We start from the raw sequence: 16711 nt of genomic DNA on the forward strand, positions 1-16711 counted from the left end.
TATCAACAAATTTATTTTCATCGCGAATGGAGATTTTGCGAAAACAACGGCGATATGGTGATTATGAATCTAATCGAGTTTAAATAGAACAAATTTATTTAGAAAACAGCGTAAAAAAATACTAAGTTAAACAATGTAAAATTAAATCATGCTACGACATGAGTGACGCTCGAATCGTGCAAGTTTCGTATACTTATACATGTATTATTATATGATCGACCTTACATAATTAGTAACATTAATATTAACTATACATAACTGTTGTGGAAGAAACAAAACATTATTAGCATGCGCGCATCGTCGTTACATTATATGAAATGTAACATTGCTACAATTAGAACAGATCGATTATGATATTCGATGTAGCACGTGTCTGATGGTGCAGCTATATTATTTCCTACGATTCGCGGTCGCTAAAGTTCTCTGCTAACTATGTAAATTATTTAAATTAATTCACTGAGAGCAAATAATCGGACTATGTCTCGAAGAAATCGGAAATTCGTACGTAAAACGATTAATGATTTATCTCAATGAAAAATCAGCGGAGAATATCATAGGATTAAATATTCCGAAAGTCGCGAATAAATAAGTCGGACAAATATGCATCATCTTACACATATATGTATCGAGTGTCCCGCTTACCTAATTAATAAATTATGCTGGATCATTCATGGTGGATTCGGCTGGGAGGAAGTCATTCTACTTTGTGCTTCAAGGGCTCGGAGTTTCTCGAGCCTGTACATTGGATCCATGAGGTCCTTCTCATCAGCAACCGCGGCTGAAGACTCTGTAGTTTCTGTATCATTTATTTTACATGTGACTAAATAATTAAAGGCAATGTTATTTTGTGCGTGATTACATTGCGTGTGAAACAGATTCCAGTGTTTGACCGAAGATTTTTCGTGGATTTTTATATTCGTCTATTTTTATTTTATTTCGTATATATGATTATTTTATTTCATATTATTCATGTATATTTTATTCCATATTAAACAAGACGAAAGAGCAAGTTGTTTTGTTAACATTAACTTTTATGCTCACTAAATTGAAAGATCAACTGACGCTACTTACCCATAGAGTACTGATTGTTAGCTTGCGATAAAATAGTTTGATTTTTTCGCGCCTGATCGATCTCCCTTAATCCCTGTTCTATGAAGTCTTGGAAGAATTGGTGAGATTTGACCAGAAATGGTTGTACATCAGCTTCCGGATATTGAAGTTTGAAATCGTATAACTGCACTAGGCCCTACAAAAATACGATCAATGGTTAAAAGTATACTTTAAATTGCAAAAACGTCATTAAGAATCTCAAGAATGTACGAGAACAATACGAGGCATTTTAAAGTAAGACAAAATAAGTAAAAAAGAGATTAATAATTTTCGCAAATATTTAATAATTTTAACTGAAATATTTGTTTTATTTAAAAAAAAGACTTTTTTTTAGTTGCACATAAATATATACCTCTTGCATTTGTTCTTTTGATCCGATTTTCTTGAATATTTCTGCCAGTTGCTGACGAGTAGACTTGGACAAGTGTTTTGGCGTCCTTCCCACATTATTCGATTTTGATGTCACTTTTGCTGCATTAATCTCATCTGGTTTAAGACTCTATTGATAAATATCATTAATTACTTCTTGATGTGTATAATTTGATACATATATAATGCTAAATCTTATATCAACGCGATATGATAATATTACATTTAAATACTATATTTATTAACTTAATACTATACTTAATATTATATTTAAATACTTGAAAATCAATGTACTTATATATATATATATATATATACATATAACGCAACTAATCTTACCGCAATTAATCTTATTAAGTAAGCGTGCAACTCAGATTCATTTGTATTGTTTATTAGCGTCAAATGATTAAGTATCGAACTGCCTTTCACTCTGGTCATACTGTGAAGAACTGTCTTGACTGTTCGTAGCGGAGTATCGGACTTTCGTTTCTTCCACCACGTAGTAGGATAATCCTATATAAAAAAATAACATATATATATATATATATATATATATATATAAAATATACAAAATATCGCACTGAAATATTTAAAACACAGTAAAAAATAATTGCAACATTTAACTTATTAATAGCTTATATAAGTTGCAAAATGTAACAATAGCAATCTTTCTTGTATATATTCTCATTTACTTTAAATAATTGGTCATTATATACAGAATATTATTAAAAAATTTCTCTACCTTAAGAAAACGGTGCACTTCCAAGAGTATTGTATCGTAATCTAAATCAGTGGCCCAATTCGACATTGTTTTCACAATTTTCCATAAACATTTCATCACTAATTCTTCGTATTTTGAAGGAACATTTGATTCAGCACAGGAATGAAGCAGTTTGATTAATACACTGTAAACAAACATAAAGTATAAAAAAATAAAGTATAAAAAATTAAAATAAACAAAATTAAAATAAATATGTTATTGTCTCATAAATCATACCATATGATGGTGGTGTGATTAGAATTATCAATAATTTTCACCATGATGTTATTGATCACCCTGTAATATGCTCCAGCCTGATGCAAATGTTCCAACTTGTTTTCGGCCAACAAACTTATCATCTGATCTACTAATTCTTTTAAATGTATGAAAGGAACATTTTTTCCAAGAAATCCAGTGTCATAAAACTAAAACAAAAATTTTTGAAACTAATTAAAATATTTAAAATTTTTAATTTTTTATGAAAGTCTCTAATTTAAATTTCTTATTAAATCTCCTTAAAAAAATATTTTGTCAGACATGTGCCTTTTTATCGAAAATTAAACTTTATATATAAAGATTATGCGTTTCGCGGGTTTCTTCCGTGTCCAAATCCATTCTTGGAATGCCAACGTTTCGTGAACCTTGCAGTTCACTTCATTTCCCCCATCCTCCACTCACAATTTTATTCTTTTCCTTCCACCACTCCAACAAGTAGCGTAATATATAAAAGGGGAACCCGGAGGAACAGCTCAATATCAGGCTGCTCCTCGCCCTAATGAAGTGAAACGTTGGCATTTCAAGAATGGATCTGGACACGGAAAAAATCCGTGAAACGCATAATCTTTATATAGAAAGTATCTGTGGAAGTCTCAAGAATATTAAACTTTATATATTTTTAATGTATATTAATTAATTTAATGTATATTAATGTATAATAATTTTAATGTATATTAAATCGCTTATTAATATATATAATCTATGAAATAATACTGATTGTGAAGCAATTGGCACTCACCACGAGTATAACCAGAAATGTGTTTCTGAAGCCCCTTGATACGTCTGCGTTTTCTTGTCGTAATGGATACGTTTGCAATAATTTTAATTGCATGTTAATCGATCCAATGAATTTATCCTCTCTGGATTGCAAGCTGACCGCTTGATGAGACTTTAATAACTGTAACAAAAGAAAATGCTAATATATGCATATATTACACAGGTATTCAAAATAGAAAATTTTACATTTTAAAAAGTTTTTTAATCAATTTCTTCCACAGAGAAAAAAATTCTTAAAAAGTAGTAATTTTAATTATACCTCCACGTCAAGAATTTGGATGAAATCACGATAATTAAAAACTACAGAGCATATTTTTTAAAAATCTTTAAATATTCGTACATTTTTAATATATTCGAACGTCAAAAAAGTAAATACAAACGTTTTCTATTGCATTCATGGATTGTATTGCAGTGGGCAAATCCATACTGGCCATAGACAAAATGTTACGTTCGAGTGTTTCGTCCTTACTGCTAGCAGTAGTAGGAGATACAGCGGATGATAATTTTGACACTAACAATTTCGGTGGCGAAATTGGTATCATTCTGAAAAGTAAAAAATCAAAAATTATTAATACCTAATAAATAACAATAATAAACATTAATAATTTAAATAAAATAAATTATTTGATTTGTGCATAGTTTAATTATATTAATAATTCATTATTTTATTAGATTTAACTTACTGTGTTTTGGGTGGATTCAACACATTAACTGGAGGCTCGTTCAAATCTGACAAGCTAGGTTCCGCTAATACTGGATTACGATATTTCACTGGGGCACTCAGTTCAATTCTCTGCAGAAATTCCATATCTAATCCGAATGGACCTGAAGGAATCTTTGATTGCGTCGATGTAGGAGAATTTCTAGAAAATAAATGCATTGTATATAGATATGATCAACAGAATTTTTGAAACTTGAAGGAATAACACACATCACAAATCAGATCAAATACACTACTACTTGGAAACAATGTTGATTAAGGATATCAAATATTACAGTAATCTAAAAAGTAAAAAATATTTTCAATTTATGTGAGTTAAGTAAAAATAAAAGTAAAGTAACATAAAGTAGAAAATAGTAGGAAGTCATTTTATACCTAATAATATATGTATATCATTGTGATAAATTGGAAAAACAATGTTTGATTATCATGCTGTTGAATATTATTTATTATTTCATTGTATTAAATCCTTAGATCCCTTTTGCATTTTTTGTTTTTAAAACGAAACAGATGACACATTCAAACATATTGAAAGAGAGAAAAGAGAAAGCAAATTAAAAAAGGGAATTGAAACAAACAGATATATATAAATGATAATATTCGATAGTAAACAAGATATTGCACGCAGGATGCACGATGAGATTCCGCGATATTTCCCAGCACCATGTCATTAGAGCGCGTCACAAAGTTGCGTAAATGAACAAAAGAAGTAACAAACGTTTTCGAATCATCTCGATTGGAAAGATGATTTTGTGTATCAATTTCATGATTGCTGATATTTTCCTGGTCCGATTTTGAAGAAGATTTAATGACCTCAGAAGGCACTTGCTCATCCTCATTATTGTGTGTAGTGCTTGTGGCATATGCCCTGCGGATATGTTATATAAAAGCGAAGGACATGCGAACATGAATTACTTGGAGATAATATATAAAAAAATATTAGAAAAAATTCCATAAGAAAATATTATAGAAAAATAAAAATATGGTTAAAATATGATTATTATTTTGTTAAACAATTAGCACGATAAAAGTTTCGTAATATCACGTGTAAAAATAACTCACAGCTCTGGTACTGCCTCCATTGGCTCAGCAATCTCTTCTTGCTCCTCTTCGTAATCCGCCTCCATGTCATCCGTCACCGGACTGGTGGTTGCAATCGCTGGCGTGGAGAGTCTAGTAGCGGATGCAGATTTTATGGGTCTATTCTTTGCAGCTCTCTTAATTCTTTCGTCCAACAGAGACTTATCTTTCTCTGATATCTGTATATAGCAAAAAACATAATTGACTTATATATATATTTTCTTTTCTTATATTAATGATATTAATTAATTTAACTTGCGTACCTGGCCGATGAGCTTGAATATACGTTCCCCTTGAAGGAAGTAGGCCTGAACGATGCAATTCAGTGCGGCATTACGAACGGAATTGTCACGATCTGCTATTTGCTTCGCAACTTCCTTCAATGCCGCAGATGGGGTGGGTTGACAAACAGAAACTCCGTAATTCTCAATTAGCGATCCTAATTGATCCAGGCATTCTACAAGCACCAACATGTTTTTCATTTACACACGTTTGCATATTATTTTCATAACATTTTATAACGATATGGAGAATCAGATCGTCTACCTGTTCGCTGTCGAGCATTCTTTGACTTTAAGCCCTCCATTACATATGAGAATAATTTGCTCACAGGATATACAAGAGCTATTTGCTTGAATAAAGCTCGCACACCATTACGCACAGCATCCTTTGGGTCGCCTATCTATTGATTAATATGGCATATATAATAATGTTATAGGTAAAAAAAAAGAAAAAGATAAATAATACGAAATGGATGACATACTTTGATAATGAGATAAGGAATAAATGACGCTGCTTCAGTTTCCAACATGTGATACTGGTCTTCAGTTAACATATTAAAGACCAATTGTAAATAATCCAATCCTTTCAGAAGTACCGACGGATTAGTGTCGAAAAATCGCAATGTCAACCATTTGAGAATGAGATCCAGGTTAGATACCAATGCTTTACTATTTCCAGGAAGATCCTGATAAAAATGATATAAACAAGAATCGATATTGTATATTAAACATATATTTTATAAACATTATTAAGATAAAAAATATTTTTCAAATTTTTATTAATTTTTAAAATGTCACAAATTTATGTAATTTAATATAAATGATTTATTTTTATATAATACAATTAAATTGACGTTAGTAAAATTTATCAAGAAGAAAGAACATTAGATATGGTTTTTTTCCAATACATTGATTCATATATTTACCTCGGTGAGTGCTTCGATAGCCTTGAGATGATATCGAAAATCGGAATGAAACATGTTTGCTCTCAAAGTCTTATTGACGTTTGCGGTGGTCATAAGATCTTTCAAAAGCTCAACAAACTCTTCTCTGGGTGCAGTAAAGTTCCATTTGAGCACCTTCAATTTCTGTTCGTCAATCACACGTTGGTGCTTCAGATTGTTGACTACTAACAGAGGACTGGTATCAACGTCGTCATCCTTTTTGCGAGCACTGCCCGGTTTGGATGAAGCGCCCTTCTGGAACAATATATGATTAATGATACATCGAAAAACAAAAAAAGTCATTATAAAAATACTTTAATAGAATTAGAGAGAGAGAGAGAGAGAGAGAGAGAAAGAGAGAGAAATATTAATTCACACAAATTTAATTCGTCAGACCATGTATGTATATTTAATTTTATTACCGATTTAACAGCTTTCACAACTTTTGCACCCTTCGCGCCATTCTTCAGGATATTGTCATCTGACGGCTCTTTCTTAGGAAGAGGTTTTATGGGTAAACTAGGACGAGCTTTGTCCAGTGCAGCAATCACTACTGTTCTTGATCCAGGCTGCAAAAATTACATCATTTCAAATTGCAATATATTTTATCACCATAAGCAATTATTCATTATGTTAAATTAATTAATGAGAAGTAAAATTATTAAATTTTATTTATTATACGAATTATTAAAACATCTATATATAAGAAATATTCTATAATTCATATAAATACCTTCAGTTTTTCGGTGTTTCTAACCATCGCTTCGTAAGAGAGATGAATCATAAAGCCGAGAACAGCTTCCTGAGCGTTCTTTCGTACATCTGAGTTACGATCCTCTAGATTAGCATACAAATAAGGAAGGCACACGAAAAGCTCTTCCTTGGGAATCTGTTTCACCGGAATTGAGGGCAATTTCTGTGCCAGCCAGTTCCATAGTTCAGATCGTAACATCGGCGAACCTGCTTTCAATGCATCACCTATCATCTCGCCATCAAAGAATTCTTTATAACCGCATTGGTCTCCCCAGGTATTAATACAGGAGGTCGCAGCTACTCTAATCCAGTTTTTGCTGTCACCTAGACATTGCAAAAATCCGGGAAACAGAGCACGAATGTGCTGCTTCACTGGTGGTCCAATAGCCGTCGCCAACGTTTCGCATATACCTAAAATATATTTGAAGTGTAATAAAACTATTGATTGATTGCAATTAAAAAATAAAATTTTAAGAACTATCAAGTAATAATTTACTGCTAAATCATATTTAACAGTATAATAGCAGGATATTTCTTCTAGATTATAATTATATAATAGTTTAATTTAAACAATTTTTTACTACACATATGTATATATAGAGAGAAGCAATTTAATGATATTAATTATAAATTACAAAACTAATTTATGAATAATTTATGAATAATTAATTTCAATGATAGTTATCAATAATTGCGATTATTTAATATGTATATACATTAATTCAATTAATAACAAATAATAGCTAAGTTAAATTACTGACCTAGAGCTGCTTGTGCAATCTTGCTATTGCTGTCCACGAGACGAAGAGCCAATCCCTGCGGCAAATCACCGATAGTCGGTTTAATAAATCTGGCTTCGCTAACCAAGGTGTTCACCTTCTGCAACGCTTCGTTACGCACTTTCCAGTTTTTATCGGCCAATTCGGCTAGCAACGCTTCAGTAATTTGCGCGTTGATGTCAACGCGAGGAATCAGTTCATTGAGATCCGATTCGCTGCCGTCTACTTTCTTCTCCGATGACTCCTCCACGTCCTCCTCTTCATCCTCGATTTTGATGGTGGCCTTTCTGGCCTTGGCGCCGCGAATAGGTGCCGGTGGCGTTTCGCCGTTATGCTTCTCGCATTCTTGCTCAATCTGTTGCCGTAATGCAAGTTTTTCATTGTCAAAGTATGTCAATAGCGGTTTGCCCATGTAAAGATACAAAGTGCCCAGCAAAGTTACAGCAGCTGTGCGCACACTGGGATTCGTAGCCGCTACTGCCTTCTTGATGTTCTCAATGATGGACTTGATGTTGAGTCCACAACCTAAAATATTTGGATAAATTAAAAATATTGATATTCTGTGTATATTTTATTTATTTACATTTAATATTATAGCAAGTAAATGAAAATAATACAAACCGAACTCCGTGATTCCTCGGCACAACCACAACAGTGTTTCCTGCTGTACTTTAGGATTCTTCTGATTGAATGCAAATGCCACTACCTCGTCTGCTATATATTCAAAACTCGTAGCCTCAGCAATCGTTAATAAAGTTTCGACAGCAATCGTACTATTTTTCGCGTCTGCAAGTTTTTCTGCAATGTCCATGAGACAATACTCGGCCACGGTGGCAGTGAAGGAATGATTTTCCGCCAGATATTTTACAATCTCTATGCGTAGTTTCAACACCTTAAAGAAATTAAATTAGATTTCATACACTACTAATATTTTTGTTTTTTATAATTAAAATGAAAGTTAAAAGTCTCAACTCTAAATTAAAATATATAAATCAAATTTATTATTAATATTGAACAATATTATATAATCTCAATTCTATCCTTACTTGGAAATTTGTATCTTTAAAGCCAGGCTTCTTCGCCAAAGTTCGTACGATCACCTGGGTCGGCACCTCCGTCGAATTCATTGTTTTGATGATATCTGACAATTGCGTAACCGCCGATAGACGTGTTTTCCAATTGCTATCCACGAGACCGGTGATTATTTCGGCTGGCAAAAGCTGCGCCGCCATCTCTTCGATCTCTTCTGGACTGTAATTTCTCTCCATCTGTACCGTTTTCTTTGGTGCCAAATTCGTGAGTGACGAGGCACTGCCGGGTTTCTTTATTGCTGATTTCTTTCCGATCGCAATACCAGTATTCGGTCTCTTCGCAAAATTCGATTTGCTGTTCTTCGAATTCTCCTTGTTCGCCTTATTCATCCGTTGCGATTCTATTTTGGCCGGAGCGGTATTGGGTCGTTCCTGTTTCACTTTAACAACTATTACTGCCTTATCGGCACACTCTTTAATCTTCGTCATTTTCAAATTATCAATATCTGTTAGGAATGGCATCATTGATTTCTCGCCAATCAATTTCATCGCCGTGCCGAGCGCTTCCGCCGAATTATCGCGTACTGTTGGATCCGGCTCGTTAAGTGTCTTCAGCAACATGCCGGTATAAGATTTGAGCAGTTTCTTGTTGAGATTCGCAGGTGGTGTATGCGTGAAACATCGGGCCAAGTACGCAGCCGTCTCGGCTTTCACGGCTGGGTTTTTGTTCTCCAAAGCAGCTAGAGTGTCCTCGAGAATAAGATCGATGCTCATGCTCTGGTAAATGGCATCAGCAGCCTCTCGTAATACCTGTACCACTGTCTGCTTCTTCTCGCGAAACTTTTCCAGAATGGCAGGCAAACAAGCGGCGGCATAAGGTTGAAATCGTTTCTTCAAACCTGCAGCTAGACCAGCCAGACACTTCCCTGCTAGCGTGACTACCAGCACATTGGTGTCCTTCGAGATAATTTTTTTCAAGGACTTCACTACGTCACCATAATCGCCGTTCTCTAGTTTTGTATTTTTAACAAGCACTTCAAGCGCCTCTAGCGCTTCCTTTCGCTCCTGCCATTTTTTTGCCTCAACTTTCTCGTAGAAATCCTTTGGTAGCTTTGATAGGATGTCTATAGATGTCATTAGCTCATATGGATCGACGTCCGGAATCAAAACACCATCTGCATCTTCATTATCATCCTCACCATTATCGCTTGCCGCTGCTGAATCGTTACTATTGCCCATTTTCTTTGGCTTTTGGGAGCGTAGATAGCGCATAGGTACCACCTTCTCATCGCCGAGATTACTAAATTCCGCTTCAAGTTCCGTAATGTGCACTGGTTTCAATGTATTCAACTGCTGCTTCAAACGATCGCCTACCCATCGATACATTTCCACTACCATAGCTTTGCCTTCCTCCCGTACCATCTTATCTCTGTCTTCCAGGAAGTTCGCTATCTTTTTCATCAGTGGCTTCATATTAATTACTTTGGGTCCAAACTCCTTGAGCGCAAGTGTCAAGGTAGCGATGCACGCCGATACGATCTTCGGATTCTTTGCCTCGGTGCCCTTCAGCAGCTCTTCCTGTACTGCCTCGTGCTTCTCAATCTCAATATACATCAGTGTAATCTGTACAGCTAGTTCCTTCGTCTTGGCTTTAGGTGCAGCGATACATTTGGACACGATACCGTTCATCACCTCAATAACTATCTTACCAGCAACTGCGGCATTCTCGATGAAAGCCAGGGTTGCTTCCAATCCCTTCTCTTGCGCAGCTGCGTTACTATCCAACACGAACTTCTTGATGAAGCCTATGTACTTGTTCCATTCTGGTGATTTCTCATCATCGATGCACTGAAATGTCTTTACACATTCCTCATATCCATGCAAACGTGCTCGCCAAGACTGCAATATCATATAAAGAATATTACTTATTTAATTTAACGTTTAGCCTACTTTAAGAATATTACATCATTGCGAGTAAAATATTTAACACTACAATAGTACAATATAATAGTATAACATTGTCCTTAAGTAAAAACTTTTTATGTATTTATATACATATTAAAAATCATAGATTGTTAATTACAATTATCACAAGTTGTAATAAGTTCATTATAATAATTAAAACTGATAAAACTGCAACTACTTGCAAATCTAAATTCTGTTTTTTGTTACTAAATTAATACTTGTGTTTAAAATCAAATAAATAGACAATATACAAAGTTTAATGAAAACAAAATAGAAAGTTTCAATGCAGTGACAAATAATAAACTTTTAAAATAGCAAAAAGTAATACAAATACGCATTTGAATGTAGTAAATACCTTATGTGCACAGCGCTCCTCCAGAGGCAATTTCATATACTCTGTATCCTGCTCCATGATTGATTATTCTGGAAGAATGATTCATTTGGAATATCCCTTTCCTCATAACATATTAATATAAAGAATATACTTATATATGTTTCCTTATATCAATAAAGTATTGACAATTCAAAATAAACATGCAAATATACAATTTTGCAGTAAATAAATTTGACACACACTTCAGTTATAATGCATAAAAAAATATTGAATTAAACAATCAGATTTCATGAAAAATCTCAAATGGCAAATTTAACGAGAATTTTTTATAAATTCTTTCGCAAAATTGAGGACAAGAGTCATTACATAAAATCGATTCTTTTTCTATTTAATACTCGCGCATTTAATTATTCGCTAGAGAAATGATTATGCATTAAAATTGAAATATTAAATCTATTTATTGTAAAATTGTATATTTACATATGAATTATCAATACTTTAATATGAGGAAACATGTATAATTAGATCTTGTATATTAAAGTGTTACTGTGATGTTATTGTGACGAAAGAATATTTCAAATCACAGTCAGAGACGGTTAAAAGACTTCAGGATACCTGTCGGTCAGCGAGTATTGTCACTAGTGAAACAGCTGAGAAAGGAATTCGAGTCTTGGTGCCGAGTTTTAACACCGCGATCCGACGGACGGTCCCTCGTCGTCGTGCTTATCTAGTAGTAGAGTAACAGCATCGAAATCGACGAGTAGAAGACCAAACCGCGCGATGTCCTGACGAACGCGCGTCGAAACGAGAGCGCAACACCGAGCGCAAGCCGGACGACCGCTTTCACGACTCCTTCATGCGGCCATTAAATCTCTCGCGTCGGATTTTCAAATATACATGCCCCTTGTAACTGTCAAAAAAGCACACAAACAAAAAGATAATGTGTATCTAGAACGGCGAAACGAACTCCCAGTGAGCCGTTCGATGCGACGATAGCTTGATGTCGCGCCGATAGGTGGTGTGAAACGCGTTCACTAAAAGTGCATTTTCAGGAGCCACTCAAATCGGCCGTTTCAGCGGCAAATAATTACGTAGTCAAAATTGACGAATACCAAGCGTCAATTTTGATCACGTCCTTTTTGTCGTCGAACGATTTGACGGTTCGAGCGGCGTAAAAGTTTGCACTTTTTACACTAAGCATCTTCGTTTTCTTTCTTTTCAATGCTTAAATATATATTTATTTCGCTTTAAATGCAAACATTTTTGGAATTTCAAGCAACGCGAACAAACCTAATATACCTTAAAGGCGCATCTACACGACGAGCTGTTTGTCGCGTTCGCACTTTCTACTCAGATCTTTTGCTCTTCTTTTCTCCGACATCTGAATTTATATCCATTTCGTTTTAAATGCGGAAAATGCTAGAGAATGCAACGAACTGGACTGTTGCATTTATTGACTGCATTTTTTCTTTTTAGTACACATATATGTACAATATATATCTATATAATTTTTATTAGAAAATCGCTCGCAAAATTGCTAATGTATGTACATTTTGCTTTTATCGCATAAAATATTTTTTACATCTTGTGTGGACGTAAAGGAATCGTCCGCCTACTTTTATTTCATTGTACAGAAAATTGTAAAACACGGCTAATTTTTTTATTCTTATATATAATTTTGCTGTGTGTATATGAAAGTATAAAGATGCTTCGGAGAAAAAAAATATTTTGCTGAATGTGTGAAGTTATAAAATAAAAATTACCAAGTCATTGTAGTTAATATCGCATATCGCAATATTAAAATACATAATTATTTTAGACTGGATTAGAATTAATCAAATAATTCAAATAATAATGGTACATCATGTAAAATTCTGCATGTAGATATCTTTCACAAATCTCCACATTAATTTTTTTCTCACAATAAAAGATCTGTGATTATCGTTTTTTTCCATGGTAAATGTAAAATAAATATTGCAGATCTGATTGCATTTATATTAAAATTATAAAATTTATATTATGATTAGTTATGTGAAATCCGCTTAAATACTCAAAGATACAAAAATTTATCAGGTACAAATTTGTATCGTCCAATTTCAATTTAAGCCGATTTACATGTCGCAAAAAAATTAATTTATTTTTAATTATCTCTGAATACAAATATATGAGAAATTTTTTTTTCTGGTTCTCGAATTCTCGGCACGTTGAAAATTTGTAATTTCTGATGTACTTTCAATTTCGGCAAGATATAAAAATGAAAATATATGTATTTCCTTAATTGAACTCATTCGACTGCATAGCTTTGGAAAATGGAGTCATCAAGTCACCAGAAGGGAGAAGAGCCATTGTCAAGAGAGAGAGAGAGAGAGAGAGAGAAAGAGAGACGTATTTTTTTAAAAGTTTATTTATCCCTAAGAGATATACAAAACAAACATTTCTTCTCGTGTAACTATCATAATTCCCCTAGCAATATAACACAGGAAATTCATGTCATGATCCTTTTTCGAAATTTTTCGCATCTTTTTTTCTTCTTTTTTTCCTTTTTTCCCCCCCTTTATTCATTCGATCGTTTTTTCCATGGAACGGATACCGCGTCTTACACAATTTCAGTATCAGTTACAATCCGCTCACTTTTTTTTCGTTCTCTTTTATAACCAGCTATACGTTAAAATTATGCACATCTGCAAATCAGTATTAAAATATTACAATTTGATATTTTACAGTCGTTTGTTATCCGCGTTCTCTAACTCCCTCTAAAAAACAGGTTCCTTTTTTTTGCACGTTTTGCTCATCAATTGTTAAAATCCATATCTTTTGTCATCCTTTTTTCCATTTTTTTTTCTTCATTTTACGTCGAGACAATGTGCTCCGGGGAGGGGAGGGAAAGGGAACGGGAGGCGGGGGAGAGACGAAGAGAGATTTTTAAACGTCCTTGAAAAAAGTGATAAATTTTTCGATTCACTGCCAAATATGTGTATATCCAGGGTGCAAGTGTGTCAAATCTCAATTATAAGAAAGCCTCTAAAAATTCATATAGAAACACACGAGTGTAAATGTACATATAAACATATATATTTTTACATGTTTACATGTATATTCATCTCGGCATCATTCAACGACGAAGAAGAAGAAACTAGTCCTATTTCTATTTTTCTTTTTATCGTTCTTTTCACTTATTATCGATTACTCGACTCCTCTCTCTCAATCCCCTCTTTAATCCCGAATACGATTAGAATCACTGTACACGCTATAGGATCTAGGAATGTTAATATTACAAGAAACCACAATAATTTATTATAATACAGCCTGCTGTACACCAGATGACTCGAGGCAGTACAAGACAGAGAAAACGCCTTTTCTTCGCGGGGAGCTTATCTCCTATTAATTCGATCACTCCCGGGAATATGATTTAACGAAGGAAACGGCGGTTATTATATCATTCACATGAGTCTCGAGACGAGAGATTTGAACGTATTACCCTTTTACTACTTTTTATTTTTTTTTCCAGTGAGTTAAAAACGAATGTGAGAGGGAGAATGGCGATGGCAAGGGGCAGGGACCACTTCAGTGTCGGGCTAAGAAGAAAAAAAACAGAGAGAGAGAAAGAGAGAAAAGGTCAAAGAAGAAGAAAATACAGAACATTTTTTACGGTGCATTAACAGCGAATTCGACACATGCACTGACTCTAATATGCTGTCCCGGTGCAAATGCAAAACCACTTTAGTGCTAAATTGCACTGTCACAGAAATATTTGCACGTCGGTGCAATAATTTTTGAACTCGTTCATCAGTTCATTCGGTTGGTCCGAATATAAATTCAGCACTACACTGGGTTCAGTTTTTATTTGCCGAATATGACAATCTTAACGCACTGAGACAGTGCGCATAAGTTGAATGCGTGGCACTGGAAAATTTATTTAAGCACTTAGTGCGCACTAGTGTGATCTGCCGAATTCGCTATAAGACTACGATCGCACAAAAATCGCGCGTCAATTTCGATATTATACTACGACGAACATTAGTTATTCATCATATCATCCGTTATTTTATTTTAACGCTCCTGCGATTGTAGCCTTAAAAAAAAATAAAGAAATAAACATGATTCTGTTGGTATTATCAAATTTAAAGTTAATAAATAAACTTTAGAACGGACGTGGAGTTGCGGTCGAATTTATCGGACAAGAAATTTTGTTGGTTGCAGGCCGCCGGCAGCCTCGAAACAGCGCGAATGTCTACGATAAAAAATGGAATTTCGTTTTCGTGAGTACAATAGTTCGTCGTTTTTGATAAACAAGCATTAGAACTTGGCGCGGCGATACCGCTGCTCCACAAGAATATCATGCTACTAATTTTGATTTAATATTAGGTCCCTGCACATGAAATGTCGATTTTATATATACATCAATGCATTTTTAATTTCTGAACAAGATGCATATAAATTGTAGGAGAATTGAGAAAACTCAATTCAATATTCCTTAATAATTATTAAAAACGATCAATAAAATCGTGATCGAAAATACAGGAAACTTAAAGATAAAAAGATATAAAAAAATATATATATATTTCCAGTTTTATATTCCGGACGTTAAATTTTGTATACACTTGATCATTATTTTTCACACGATTCGTTCTAAGTATGTAATCTACAATAAACCATTTCTAAATTATTCTTATAATTAATTCTTAATTTATCAAAAACCAATATAGAAATCATATAATTATAATAAAATAATGATAGAATTAAAGGTAATAGTAACACATTAACAATATCAATATTATTAATGTCCGATTGAAATATCTTTAAAATAGAAAAATATGATAAATTTCTCAATTTTTCCACAGTTTGAAAAAGCAATAATTATAATTGTATTGTATTATGCTCGCGTATAAGAATTGTAAACATACACGATTCTGATTATTAAAAAGAGGTTCACTTTTTCAGGTGACATCTCATATGCAACGATCTAATAGAGAAGTTGCGAGCTACATACACATGCACTCTCTTTCTCTCTCGCACACAATTTCTCCCGATTCGATTCGTCGCATCGTTTATCGGCTACGTAATTAAGGCTCAATCACATGGTGGCTCATGGCTTGTAACACCGCCGTGTAATATCGAAAAAAGTACATCGTACGCTAAAAAAGACGTAGAGAGTCGTCGGAAATTCAAGTCTGCGTTAAGATACACGTATACTTAATTCTAAACGTACTTACAGCTACTACAAGAGACATGTGTGTATCTCGATAAAATCAATTATATATTCGCAAATATGCGTAAAGCGGCCCCATGCCCCATCACGCGCGCTCAACATGATCGATTTGCTAAAAATATACGAAAGAAAAAAAATGAAGCTTTCTGTACAAGGATATACAACAATTGTCTGCACGTTTCTGTATGTGTGTCTGTGTTTCTCTTTCTCTCTCTCTCTCTTTCTCTGTCTGTCTGTCTGTGTCTGTGTGTGTGTATATGTGTGTGTGTGTGTGTGTGTGTGTGTGTGTGTGTATATATATATATATATATATATATATATA

The 16711-nt window shown here is 33.9% G+C and overlaps 1 protein-coding gene across 1 annotated transcript; it reads right to left on the reverse strand.

Moving 5' to 3' along the window:
- Nucleotides 1–668: 668 nt before the first annotated feature.
- LOC105618968 (cytoskeleton-associated protein 5) lies at nt 669–11258 on the reverse strand. Its single transcript, XM_012200499.1, has 21 exons — nt 11202–11258; nt 8897–10780; nt 8472–8742; nt 7833–8375; nt 7052–7482; nt 6741–6887; nt 6301–6573; nt 5857–6060; nt 5640–5775; nt 5357–5550; nt 5076–5272; nt 4732–4881; nt 3976–4155; nt 3673–3835; nt 3255–3413; nt 2477–2664; nt 2222–2384; nt 1819–1992; nt 1463–1609; nt 1072–1246; nt 669–796 (listed from the first exon to the last, which is right to left on the reverse strand). Exons 1-21 carry the CDS (start codon nt 11256–11258, stop codon nt 669–671), a joined length of 5964 nt encoding a protein of 1987 aa, XP_012055889.1.
- Between the last annotated feature and the right edge of the window lie 5453 nt (nt 11259–16711).

The sequence above is a fragment of the Atta cephalotes genome, assembly GCF_000143395.1.
Source record: "Atta cephalotes unplaced genomic scaffold scaffold00019, whole genome shotgun sequence".
NCBI classification, from domain to species: Eukaryota; Metazoa; Arthropoda; class Insecta; order Hymenoptera; family Formicidae; genus Atta; species Atta cephalotes.